The sequence below is a fragment of the Aureobasidium pullulans genome, assembly GCF_000721785.1.
Source record: "Aureobasidium pullulans EXF-150 unplaced genomic scaffold scaffold_9, whole genome shotgun sequence".
NCBI classification, from domain to species: Eukaryota; Fungi; Ascomycota; class Dothideomycetes; order Dothideales; family Saccotheciaceae; genus Aureobasidium; species Aureobasidium pullulans.
Genome location: NW_021941029.1, coordinates 715878 through 729212, shown reverse-complemented (window position 1 = coordinate 729212; position 13335 = coordinate 715878). Strand labels below are relative to the sequence as shown.

The window sequence follows — 13335 nt, the reverse complement described above, 5'->3', positions numbered from 1 at the left end:
AAAAACGAAAAAAGACCATGCCTTAAACAATCAACTCCAAGCAATGCTCGTCTCGCAGGAAATAGCCAGGGTGCATGGGAAAAACGGAGAATCGAAAATCGAAAATCGAAGAAGAGGAATTCGCTGGCCATGCAGAGCTCATCTGAAGAAGACTCGGACAAGGACGAAACGCTGACGCCAGAAGACAGATAATGAAATTAGGGAAACGGTGTGTTGGAAGAGAGCAAGCCGAGAGTGTCTGCATCAGAGACTGAAAAGACCACTGCGTCTCTTGCCGAACGGGTAGACAATCAACGTCGAAGCGAAAAGTCCGACCGTGATACCAATGGCGATTTGCACAACGGAGTATCCGACGTTGAAAGCGACGGAGTTGACGCTACCGCCAGACTCAAGTGTGGCAGCGTCGGTAACGGTACTACCATTTGTGATCTTTCCAGCAATTTGGTCGGCGGCCGATACACCAGCCAGCAGGCTTCCACTGACAGCGAGACCACTAGGCACCTGTACTAGAATGGCAGGCAACATGGACGCAGCCGCAAGACCATAGCCCACACGTCTTATGCGCGGCGTAAAAATGCTTTCGTTGTCGTATGCATTTCCAGACTCCATTGCTTCCATCCTCTTCTTAGAAAGTATGTTGCGCCTTGCTGTTGATTTGCCACGGATCCATTTGTGAAATTTTCTGACTTGCGGTCGCAAGTGTGCCTCCCAGATATCCAGAGCTTTGTTCTCGACCTTGGTGCCGAAACGTGAATGCAAATTTGCAACAAGACCGATGGCCAAAGCACTAATTGTAGCGCTAATCTGTGTGTTTCCAGGGAACCTGTTCTTGAAGCCACTGTTGACCAGATAGCCTATTATGGCAATTGCCATCATAATTGGCATTTGTCTCCACTTCGCTTGGTTCAACACACACAAGCAAAAGGAAAAGACGATAACAGCAACGTACTGCAAATGGACATCTATCGCGGATGGGCGGTTATCTAAACACTTAGTGGTTGAGACGGCATTGTGGTCAACGGCGCCGTATAAGACGGTCCCAATTGTGATTCCGAAGCCAAGAAGTAACGAATAGATGATAGCGTACACCATTCTTGTACTTCCGGAAACAAGACTTTTGGATTGGAGTTCCAGCGAAGCGCGAAGAACTATCCAACCAGGCAATATCAAGGCAATCGACGACTGGACGAGAGCGGAGAAGCAAAAGTACTTGCCATGCCCTATGGAAGCAAAGGCTCGTGCCAGGAATGAGGTGATGATGGTCGCCAGAATTTCGAACATGTTGCTGATTCCTTCGCTTCTGAAGGCTATCACCTGAAGATAGCCAACAATGCAACCAAGAAGGCAGCAGATGGGCAGATCGATCCACGCAGCGTTGAATGCGAATGGTGCAACAGAGGCGCATCCAAGACCGCTCATGGCGACTAACCATCGATTGTTAAAAGGTGGCTCCTTGTTGAAGATATCTTCAATGCGTTGGGTCGCATCTTGGACTCCCATACGATCATGGAGAACGTCTTTGTAAACATCGTGAGCATCTCTGAGCTTCCCAAGATCTAGAGCCTCGCCAGCGCGGACCATCTGAACTTCCGTTGTGTGGGTCGTGAGGTCGTCGAATGAACATATCATGCAACCGGGAATGTAAAGGAACTGACAATCGACCTCGAGGACTCTAGCACTCATACGCATATAAGTTTCCATACGGTGCGTCGGAGCACCGTAGGTAATCAACGCTCTGCAAAGCTTCAGAAGATACTTTTGTCGGGCAAGAGTTTCTGCAATATGTTTGGTGATGCGTATTTCCTCCTCGAGTCGCGGCCGACCAATACGCCCAAGCACATTGCTGCTCCGAGCCTTCTTAATTCTCTTCTCGGCCTCATGACGCTGACGTAGATTCTCGGTGACTTGTTCACCCAAGGGCAGACCAGAGATTGGAGTACCTCCGCTCACAGAGGAACCGACCAAGTAAGCTAGAGAGGAGGTTGAGTTGCTGTGACTTTTTGAGTGCCACAGTTTTGAATGTCTGCCACCAGGAGTGCTGTAGCCGGAAACAGGTCTACTGATCGGAGTGTTGTAACCAGAGGAAGGAGGTGAGTGCTGCGGGGTGTTGAAGCCACTGCTTCCATCACGGAAGTGAGCAGGGCGTGGCAGACTGGAGGAGCGGTCATGGCCCAAGTCGGACGGCCCATCGTGGTTATAAAGCTTGAGCAAAGCACCCAAGACGCCGGCGCGATGACGTTCTGGCTTAGGGACATAGTCAAGATAGGCTTCGCGTTCGTAATTGGGTGTGGCCGCGGCGGATACCAAGCCAGAGGAAGGGCCAATGTGTAGAGCTGGTTGAGTCATAGCGGCGTGAGCACGCACAAGCTTGTGTGCCGATGCGTGGAGGTTTTCTGACGCCGAATCGTCAAGATGGCGAAGAGGATCGCGTTCGTGAGCGTCTTCCTCAACGTTGACCTGGCTGAAGTCTTGGAGGGGGATGTCACTGAGGTTTAACTTGAGCTTAGGCAGAGCGAGTTTCCGAGCGGGTGAAGTAGCTCTCGAAGCCGGAGCGGATGAGATACGCTCGTCCAATTCCAGTCTTTTCCCGCGCTCGTGGGCCTCTCGTGCTCGTCGACCTTGCACCGTGTTCTCGTGGTCGTTGTCTGAAACTGTCGAAAGCGCGGAATCGCCACGTCGTAATACAGGGCGTGGAGGGATACGTGGAATGGTAGGCGAGGAAGCCGTCGGCGAGGACGATGATGCGAAAGCAGCCTTGATCTGGTCCGAGACCTCAGACGATACCTCAGGAGCGTGGCTTCGATACGACGATAGTAAGGCCTCGCCAGTTCCACTAGAGTCCCGAGAATGTGAAATGAAAGGACTCTCAGAGGATGCAAATCCAGGGCTCAGTCCGCTGGGCGGCGTTAGGGTAATTCTCGTAGGAAGTGTGATGCTAGCAGGGCGGTGTTTCCTGAACAAGGGCGGTTCTTCAGCATCTGGATGGAAGCCGACCTTCTTCTTGTCCTTTGCCCTGATGCCTCCAGCACTACCTGGTCGACTCGGTTCCATGCTGCTCAGGTAATCGCTGGACTGATTCGAATTGAAGTAGGGTCCATGTTCCAGGGCCTCAGGAGGATCCTCGAACGGGTTGAGCTCGATTCGTGGTGTGTTTGCTGAACTCATCGCTGGAATTACTCACTGAGCAGAGGCTTGATGCCTCGCTCGATTAGAAACAAAGAATATTCAAACGTGAGTTTTGGGATGCGAGTGGCTGTGACTGAAAGCGTGAGGTTTGGCTGCCCCACCTTTGAAAAGTCGACGAAAGCAACGAACAAAGATGCAATAGCAAAGTCGAAAGGAAAGACCGGACGACCGACGCGTCTTTCCACCCCGGATTAAAAATGGGAATCAAGAGAAAATATGGGGAGAAAACAAGATGCGCCGCCACTGAACTGGGGTGTTGAGGTCCACCGTTATTGCAGAATTTTGGGTAGCAGACGTGTGCAATAAGGACCGATACAGGTCGGGAATAAAACGGACTTAACACGCAGTGTGTGTATTTGACTGGGCGACAAGAGACAAATATTCTGGAAAAGGGGTCAGGATGTTCAGAGGAAAAAAAAGCGGTAGTTTATGGAAGCGCTTCTTGGGAAAAATCCTGACATCTCCCAGATGAAGTAGTAGTTCTAGCCGTCCCACGGTGTCTCCTGAGGATTGTGCCCCAAGGGGATAGTGGGACCATGATGGCATTTGGGTTCAGCAAAGACCTCCTTCTCCATATCAAGAGCGACGTCGTGATGGACGAAACGGGGCGAGACCAGTTATCAGTGACCCACAATTGCTGCTTGGAAGTTTGGAGACTGCTGAGCGAGGGAGGATCCGAACGATACGAGCATGCAGACGTACGGGTAAAGAGTGTCGGTACGGCTTTTGAGATCTATTCACAGGAAACGCGCACGAATAGCTACGAATAGATGTCGACAATTTCCCATCTATGGAAGGGACCACAAGCTGAACATTGAATGAGCACGACTTGCGACAAGGAGTATCGACAGATCGTCAAGGAGGCTGATCGGTCTCGGTAAAAGCACCGAGTCAGGCGGCGATAAAGATTATGCAAAGACGCAGGGTTCAACTTTCTGCTAGCTTATTGGGACGACTTGCGATCGTCGAGACTCCATCCATACAAGGCCGTTCCTCTAGACACGAGAAACAGCCAAGCTGTACTCCGTACTCCTTGCATGAACATGGCGACAGCGCGCACATAGGTATGCAGCTTTCGTCATTTCTTACTCGCCAGGTCTATAATCTTGCCCTGCCTGCCGGCCGTTGATATCTCGCTACGACGTTGATGGCGTGGCTGAAGCCCGCCGCGTGGTTCTCAAAGGACCGATAGGAACTCCATGTCGAGCCGGTTGCTGGGTACGTGTACATATCTTGCTCGTCGCTGTCAAAAGCTCCAGAAACAAAGAGAACAGTTTGCGTGTGACTGCGCCCGGAAACAAGAGGCCGGGGTCAATAAACAAGACTTGGCAAGGGAACCCGGCGCAGATCCTTTTCTCTTTCGCTCGGAAGACTAGAATGGGAAACACTGATCCGGTTCACCACCCCGAGGAACGATTCCTGCAAGTGCAAGATTTGCTGTGAGATCAAACAGTTGCAGGACCACCAAAGCTAGGCGGTCGAGTGTGTTGTTTGTTTGGACTTAAATTTCTCTCATCCTCTTTGCCTCTAGCCACTTCTATCTCTGTATCAACTCATGATGTGTATGCAAGTCATCAGAAAAACAAAAACTCCCCTTCGTCACGTCATTCTTGCTCCGCTATGGTATCTGCATCGTTGCGCAAAACAGCTAAAAATAAGAGAAAGAATCGCATGCTTTGCTTCAAGCCACCAATGTTCTTGATGCTAAGTACCTCAAAGTGTCCGTGAGAATATGTTCTTGATGCTAGGTACCTCAAAGTGTCCAGAACTGACTGCATGCTCTGAATTGACAAGTCAGAAGAATTATTCAGGCGGTGCTGCTTGATCCAGAGTATCCAGAGTCCCGAACACTGTCCATTTCGTCCTCAAAGTCTATGTCGAACTCGGGTTCTTTGCTGCCCTTAGCAGCACCATCCTCATCGAATTCATCGTCTTTGTCGTCAGCATCTCTGCCTGCCCAATCCTTCTGATCAGCAGCCCTGGTGTTCCATCGCAAGGTACGGCTGATGGCATCAAACCACTCCATCGGTTGGCTGAGCACGGTCGGGAAGGGGTATTTGCTCGCTCTAACGACGACCTCATCTCCTAGACCAAGCTGTATTCGTCCCTTGCCATCGAAGCTGACAAAGCCACCGCCTCGGCCTTTCGTGGGGACGGAGACCTTCAATTCCATAGAGTCATTCAAGATCATTGGGCGGAAAGATAAGGTATGAGGACAGATGGGTGTGAGCAAGATGGCAGGGATTTCTGGGTGTACCAGACTTCCACCCGCTGAGAGCGAGTAGGCAGTCGAACCAGTTGGTGTGCTGAGAATGATGCCATCGGCAGAAATACGGGTGACGAGAGAGTCATTGGCGTAAAGGTCTAGCGATGAGATGTAGGAAGACGGTCCCCGGTCAATGACTAGCTCATTGAGCACTTCATGAGTCTCGCCCTCAATTTTGGTTGGATTTGATGTGACAGGGCATACTGAATCCGAGGTGTTGGCCGCGTTCAACGAAGATGATGAATTTGATGCAGCAGCGCGGTAGACTGTGCAGGTAAACCGCATACGCATCGTTACCCTCATACCTGCATCACCCATGATACGATCTAACTGATGCTTGTACTGGTTGAACTGGAAATTTGTGAGGAAGCCCAAGGAGCCCAGGGAGAAGGACATGACGGGCGGGACAATGCGCTGGAATAGCCACGATGTGAAGAGGACAGTGCCATCTCCTCCTAGAGTTATGACGAGGTCAAAAAGCTCAGGAGAGGCCCAACACAGGGCTGGGGTCCAAAAGCGAAGCATGCTTTCGAAGCGACTGTCTTTGGCAGTCAACGAGTCAGCATCGAAGCGCTTTGATCGGCGCAGCTTCGAGTCGACATAGACATTGACACCAACATCGCTGCCATAACGCGGTTTGACGAGCAGCCACTCGGCCAATTCGCGAGTCAGATCAACCAAAGCATTATCGCGAGCCTTTGTGACTATCATGACATTGCGTACGGCTTGCTTTGTGGATCTTCGTTGTAATTGGCGTGAGACCTCGCGAACACTGGCAGCCGTCTGCATAAGACGACTGTGAGACAGTTGGTCATCTTCCTTTATCTCGTCCAGCACTTTTTCTATGTTGACGGCGTCTCCGAAACGGCGGTGGAAGAAGCAAGGGCTCGTCAGGGCAGCCAGCTGGACCATAGACGGGGTACCGGTTCGTGAGAGTTCGGATATGGCGGCCGAGAGTTCTGAGGCGGAAGGACCATTTCGTGAATTGATCTCTGGTGTAGGAATACCCAGCCCTTGGTTGGAAGGACTAGATGCGACGGCTGTGGGCAGACTGTTGCGGCGGCGGTACGAATCCCGCCTCGACGGTCCGTTGAGCAAATTTGGCGACATTGAGTGAAAATGGTTGGCGGAGTCTGGCGGACTGAATTGAAAGCGGTAGTCGTCCATTTGCGAGTAGGTCGAGGAGTTATGCGATTAAATCAGGCTAAGTTGTGACGATTAGAAAGACTGCGGCTTTCGGCTTTAAGAGATGGACCGATCCCGCGTGGAGAAGAAACCCTGGACGGAAGATATCCAGCAAACATCAATTGATACAAACAGTGGCTGGAAGAATCTAGTCAGGTAGAGATCATGAAGCAGACGAAGACATATCCTTTGGAGAAGACAGGAGACGAAGAGTGAATCGAAACCATCTCCATGACCCTTGCTCGCGAGTTGCGAGACGGAGCCGACGACGGCACCCCCACGCCGAAGCTCGGGCTAACCAAGTCTCCGGCCCACGCGACCAAGGACGAAGCCCGCGAGTCGAAAGGCTATTTTTGTTCAACTGCTTGACCGAGTGGACTTGTCCCTGTGCTCTCAATTCGACTCGCGATGCACTCGTGATGTCTGCGACTCTGCGTCTTGAGCTTGCTTGCCTTTCTGGCCTCGTTTGGCTGTCGGCTTCTTGGCTATTATGCAAGTCATCCTGTGCCGACCGTGTCCCAGCCCTCTGATACCGGCAATTCATACCGTTGTCCTAGCCGACACCTTTACTCGGACACGGCTCGAGAGAAGAAGTCATCCACCAAAGACAAAAGACTAGAAAGGCGCACCACAAAATCAACTGATTCTACTTGAGGATCGATCTACCCTTACAACATCGTGATGCGGTACGAGCACATTCCCTTCCTGCAAAGAATGTCCATCGCCATTGCCATTGCCATTACCATGTCCACCAAGTCCACCAAGTCGAACCACAATCCTTACTTCGATGGAAGGTTTGAGACTCGCCGAAGCGACACTCGGTCAGGTTTGGAACACCATTGTTCAAGTGTATGAGCGCTTGTGGCTGTCATCAGGTGGCCGGTTCATCCCACCACGACTTGTTTGGTCATTGGCGAGCTGCAAGCCTCTGCCAGCGCAAAGTGCATTGCAGATTGCATTGACCACTTTGTCAGCGTGGAACAGCTGGGAATTACTTGTGAGTACAATCAAATCCAACCTCGATTCCTGACGATGCGATGCACTTTGCTGTACGCAATACTGCACGTTTGGTGAGTGTGCAACATCCTTAGCAGCGAATCACCAGGACCAAACCATTGCCCAAGTTAAGGACACGAAACAAGCCTGTTGAGTTTCCCGGATTCTGGAAGAGCTGCAGACATCTCGTCGCGCAGTTGTGTCCTGAGCCTCCCGTGCTTCGAATTTCTGCTCGGTTCGGCCATGTGTTCACGCCTTGGACATTGACTTGTGACCACGATATGGCTCATCCCGTTCTTAGTTTCTAGATTCAGTGCCGAAAGTGTAAAGGCCGCATCATCCAATACCTGCTTCAGGAAATGGTCATGCTTGAGTTGAGTGGGTGTCCTCATAAGAGCCAAGTTTTGGCATTACCAGCGGTCGCACTGAGACAGGCAACCACCTACCCCGTGGTCATTCTAAACAGCTATCAGAGACGACAGCCTTTGAGCCAATCTTGATTGTAAATGTAGCAGCAAGATACGAACAGTCGTACAGTGATTGGGTTCCGTATTTCAGAAGCCGCTTCTGGTATCGCGGGTGCCTGGTTATGTAGGAAGGAAGTCGCGATGGCCGCACTTGTATACATGACAAGCAAAACTTCGCATCCACCTTCTCCACACCGATTCTTCCCAGTACCAACCTCGATGCAGGGCACAAAGTCATGCGATAGGAACTGGCGTTCAAGACACTCATGTTGCTCAAGCAGGGGAATATAAGGATAAGAATGTTTCTCTCCAACTCTGCATCGACTGGTTTTGTGCACTTCCAATACAGCAAAATTTCCAATATCTGCTCCTCGCTTCCGAGCCACTATTTAACTAGCCGCCATGGCCCAAAGGACGCCTGTATCTCACGTAGACACGTACTCAAGCCACGATATGCAGTCCCATCACCCACGTACCGCTGGCGATGTCTTAGTCAATGTCGTTGAAGGCTCCGGATCCGAAAATGAGTTCCAAACTCGCAGCAAGATGGAAGTAAAGCATCGAAAGAAACAAGTCGCTCCGATCCAGACAACGTTCTATTGCTGGAAATTCACAAAGGCGGCCCCGAGCAAAGATAAAGACGCCCCAAACTGGAAACGAGCAGAACGAGTTCAGATGACGCTGCCCTCCGACGAACTTGCAGCGCAAGTCAAGAAGCAGTGCAAAACGAGGTCGCTCACCGAAATGTACGAAGCACTGTCGACAGATCAGCGTCAACAGGTTGAGGTGCTTGTTCAGAAGAAAAGACGCGAAGAGACCAGTCGGTATGCAAATTGGGAAATTGCTGCAATACACCGCGAGACCTTCAACAACCTAAGAACAAGAGTCAGAGAGACCACCTTCATCCGCGTGATCTTGAGACGAGAAGACAGTCGAAGAGTCGCCAGTCTACCCCAACCGCCGAAGGCGCTTGATACAATAAGCAATATCTCTGATCTCAATGATTTGTCCAGTCTGCGGTCGAAGCAGGTGGGCTCGGGGGAAGACCTAATTTTTCGTTCTGACAGAGCAAGCTTCGAGACAATCCCAAAAGATAGGAGAAGTCGTGAGGATGTGATCGAAGTCGTATCTGTCCCCGACATCTTTCAAGGTCCCTCCACTCCTCCAATGCCACCACCAGTACCAAGCGCTCTGATTTCACGACAAAACCAGGCCTGGGAGGATAGAATCAAAGATCCAAGTGCATTCCAGGAGGACCAAGAGCTATCGATACCTTATTATCAACCAAGTCTCTGGCGACCGCAACAATTTTCGACTGCTCAACAGGCCCAGCAGACTAAGCATTGCTCTCATGAGCAGGGTGCCCTTGCATACATAGCCGGAATGAAGCAAGATGCTTACGGCGGAATCGAAGGCCAACAACATGATCAACAGAGGCAATTATCACGTCAGCCACAAGCGCCCAACCTTGCGGTTGGTCCTAGACCCTTGGCTATGCAACCAATACCACAGATGCAGTGGCGACCAGGACCACAGCGGTACCAGTCATACCCACAGCACTCTGATCTGAATGGAGATCAATATCAAGACTACGATGCCAAACGGCAACAACCACACCCAAGCACACAGCGTGGAGGCCTCGGCGAGTTCGAAGCAATCGTCATACAGCAGCCGACAGAAAAACTCAGACGACACCAGACTGATCAGATACCGCCGCGATCTAGCCTCCCGGGAATATGGTCAGAGCAACTTTTACCAGCACCATGGAACTTTGAACATAGCGCTCATGAAATCTCTACTGAGACGCCACCCTCTCTTGAACCACAACTGATCGAAAGGCAAACAAATTACTTCGGACCACGGATTGACAATCATTTTGAGGTAGTGGAGCCGCTCTCCACTACAAGACCTCCATACATGAATGCTGATGCACCAATGCCGACCACCAATCACTACTCTGAAGGACTTGAGAATCGGAGGGAGACTTTGTACAACGATGAAGCTCCCACGCAATCTGAGTGGCCCAGCTACAACCCTGTCGCTGAAGAGGCAGATCTTCCAGTGTCACATCTCCAGCCACAGCAGCAGGCGAAACGCACCAACCAAAGTGCCGAAAGAATGAGACGAGAAGATATATTGTTCTGGAGAACTCAAGCTCAGCTTAGCCACTCTCGATCTTCCTCAAGTTTAGACGACCAGTCATCGACCTTGGCGTCTCCTGAACAGAGTACGCCACCCACGTCCATATCAGGAGAAAGAAGACCTTTGGATCGCAGAAATACGGACAGACCGACCTACGACCCACCAGAACAATTTGGACAGCAGCTATCAGCACACGAGTTCCTGCGTCCGAGCAGTAACCGACAGCACGAAAAGCCGTCCGTGAACCGAACGCAGAATGAATATAGACCACAAAATCGCCGAGGTGTCAGTTTTGAGGATCAACAACCCTCAAACCTATACGCTCCCAGCCCCAACCATCAGAATGCCTATCAGCGACCATTGGCACCAGAACCTCCGGCACCTCAAGCAAACTATGTTTCACAACACTCAAGCCAGCATTCCCGACCTCAGCACCTAGAGACAGATAACGCATCCATGCTCGAACGTTTGAACGAACGCCTAGATCACATGGAACTTCGACAAGCAGAAGGAGCAACCAGGAAGGCCGTGGAAGCGGTACAGAAGAGGAGGGATCTAGAGAGGAAAGAAGCATATGACCGAGGCGTCGAAGATGCGATGAAGTGGACTCAACCACGCCCGAGTGGATTTGGTCGGTTTGATTGAAGATTTATGATTGTCTTGATGTGGATTGTGTGTGCGTAGCGACACGGGAGCTCGTGAGGCGACTGAGCTCTCTACGGCAAACGATGTGTGCCTTCTAGCAGTCATGGACTAAGACACGAAGGAGGAAGAGCCAACGTTTATATTGTTTGGTGATATTGATGAAATGATTTATGAGGAGTAAAAGATGCCTCTGGAAGGGCTTTTGAAATGATTTGTTTATAAGTTGTATGCTACTTGATTACTCTGCTGTCTCTGTGGTAGTACTATTTCATTATTCTGTTACACTTATTTCTGTCGTCCAAATTTCTGGTTCATCAAGGCATGAGCTTGCTGGCAGACTCAGCCTTCTTGCGGTAGACATCCAAAGCCACTGGTAAGTCACCACTGTATCCGATGTCTCCTTGCATCGTTTCGAGCTTCTTGGTCACCTTACCAACCAACTTAGCAATCCACTTGTCGTTGGCAGCAGCGTCAACAGCGACTCTTCTCATCTTGTCGTTGAGGTCGGTCTTGACTGCCTTGGTGAACTCTCTAAAGCCGTGGATCTCCTTGTCCAAGCTCTTTTCGCCCCTGTCCATTTCAACAATCTTGGTGGCTTTGACAAGGGCTGCGACAAAGTCCAGGAGGTTCTGGTCAAAGCAAGCAGGAAGGCGCACGTGAGCAGAGACGTTGACGTTAGTTTCGTCTTTGCGTAGCTGGGCCAGTTCCTGTTCGGCTTGGATAGTCTTGGGCTGACTGTCGGCATTGTCGATCTTTTCTTGTCCGGCTGCTTCGTCTTCTGAGGTCGGAACAGGTGGAAGAATGTGTTCGTGGTGGGGCAGCAGGAAAGATGGCACGCTGATACGTGCATCTGCACCTCCAAGACGAACAATCTGGTTGTAGTCGACCTGTTCCTTTACTGTGCGGTAGACCATGATGTCGTCGAACAGGAGGTCGGAGAGGATGTTGAAGACAGGGTTGATGGGGACAGAGGCCATGCCAGTGATCTTCTCGGCCTCAAACACAAAGTTGGCATCTTTGAGCCACGCTGAGATACGCCTCTTGAGGTTCTTAACGTCTGAGGCCTCTTCAGGGTGATCTTTGAAGATGTGTTGGTGTAGCATACTCTCAATCAGAGCACCCGAGCCACCAGCTGTGATAGACTTGATGTAGACTGGATGGAAGTATGCGATAGGATTCAAAAGACATCTGAGAAGCAGAGGAAGTCTGTGAAGGAACTTGCGCATGGGCATATCTTGCTGCAAGGTTGATACACGAATAGATCGCTTGCTGCAGTGAGGAACCGTGGGCTTTTCGTGTAATTGAGAACAGATGGCAGAGCGGTAGTCTTTCTTGTTGTCGAGAAGGTCGCCGTCAACATGCTTCTTTCTCAATGCCTCTTCAACTTCCTTCTGACTGACGGAAATGACGCTACTCTCGTGGATGTAGTTGATGATATTCTTGTAAGTTTCCCTTGCGTGGTCGTCATCAGGAGATAGCTGTTTGACGCCCTTGAGCCCGACGCTGGGTGAGATGTGCTCGGGAGCGGAACCATTGGTCATCTTTTCTGTCATGGCAATCATGGGAGAACGTGTATCGCCAGTCATTGCGGCAGTAGCAAGTAGAGGGGTGTCAGATGACATGAAAGATTCACCGGTCGGCGTTCTGCCATTCTCTGCAAGCTTTCTAAGCGACATCTCAAGCTCGCCGCCCTTGACATTTGCATAGACATCAGAAATATCAATTCTTCTGAAGAGGCGGATTCGGACCTCGTCCACAGCAATCGCAACCTCCATGTCTTCAGAGAACTTGATGCCCACCTCAACGCCATGTGCGATGATCATGAGTGAGGACAGAGAGAAAGTCATACCACGGATGTTCATCAGTCCATTGACATCAACATCAATCTCCAGAGCCGGAAGGTCAAAGAAGGCGATCTGGTCATCGATGAATTGGAGCTGCTTGAGGACATTTCTGACACGCCTTCTGACGAAGCGTCCGACGGGATCAAACTGGAAGAGGCATGTCAAGAAGATTCCCGGGTAACATGTTGCGACGAATACGCCATGTAGGAGCCAGGAGGTTGCAGCAACACCGTACGAGAGGTTGATCAACAGAAGTAAAGACCAGATATTAAAGAAGGGCAAGATTCTATGACCATTGGCGGCGCCGGAGAGAATGGCGTAAGTCAGAATGGCTGCGCCAGAAGCAATCCATCTCAAGGGCCAGGTAAAGAGAGCGACAGATAGGACTGATGTCGCGGCAAAGAGATACGGTACAGGGATACCCAAGATCGGCTGGAGTTTCTTCTGTCGTTCCGGCAGCTCGCGTGGGGTAATGTTGGCATTCATCTTCGGATAATTGATGAATCGAGTACTGTTGGGTCCCCTGCTTCCGGAAAATGAAGAAGCCAGTCACTTGTGATTGTGCATGCGGAAAAATCCTCAGGTAGGGAAGAACGAAGGACGA

At 50.8% G+C, this 13335-nt stretch overlaps 4 protein-coding genes across 4 annotated transcripts; 1 reads left to right on the top strand and 3 right to left on the bottom strand.

The window, feature by feature from the left end:
- Nucleotides 1–243: 243 nt before the first annotated feature.
- Nucleotides 244–2346, bottom strand: M438DRAFT_273526 (DUF1212-domain-containing protein; the record flags this gene model as incomplete). The annotated part of the gene is made up of 1 exon (XM_029900644.1): nucleotides 244–2346. One exon carries the CDS (start codon nucleotides 2344–2346, stop codon nucleotides 244–246), a length of 2103 nt encoding a protein of 700 aa, XP_029760700.1.
- Nucleotides 2347–4627: 2281 nt separating this feature from the next.
- On the bottom strand, nucleotides 4628–6827 carry M438DRAFT_345634 (ATP-NAD kinase). The gene has a single exon (XM_029905496.1). The coding sequence runs from the start codon at nucleotides 6617–6619 to the stop codon at nucleotides 4994–4996; it is 1626 nt and encodes a 541-aa protein (XP_029760699.1). The 5' UTR covers nucleotides 6620–6827; the 3' UTR covers nucleotides 4628–4993.
- A 1675-nt stretch (nucleotides 6828–8502) lies between these two features.
- Nucleotides 8503–10887, top strand: M438DRAFT_365409 (uncharacterized protein; the record flags this gene model as incomplete). The annotated part of the gene is made up of 1 exon (XM_029907792.1): nucleotides 8503–10887. The coding sequence occupies one exon, from the start codon at nucleotides 8503–8505 to the stop codon at nucleotides 10885–10887; it is 2385 nt and encodes a 794-aa protein (XP_029760698.1).
- A 176-nt stretch (nucleotides 10888–11063) lies between these two features.
- M438DRAFT_345632 (uncharacterized protein) lies at nucleotides 11064–13325 on the bottom strand. Its single transcript, XM_029905495.1, has one exon. It carries the CDS (start codon nucleotides 13215–13217, stop codon nucleotides 11202–11204), a length of 2016 nt encoding a protein of 671 aa, XP_029760697.1. The 5' UTR covers nucleotides 13218–13325; the 3' UTR covers nucleotides 11064–11201.
- Nucleotides 13326–13335: the final 10 nt, after the last annotated feature.

Bases quoted from the DNA above. Each gene is read 5' to 3' on its own strand.
- M438DRAFT_345634 (XM_029905496.1), bottom strand. From the start codon at position 6,619: ATGGACGACTACCGCTTTCAATTCAGTCCGCCAGACTCCGCCAACCAT.
- M438DRAFT_345632 (XM_029905495.1), bottom strand. From the start codon at position 13,217: ATGAATGCCAACATTACCCCACGCGAGCTGCCGGAACGACAGAAGAAA.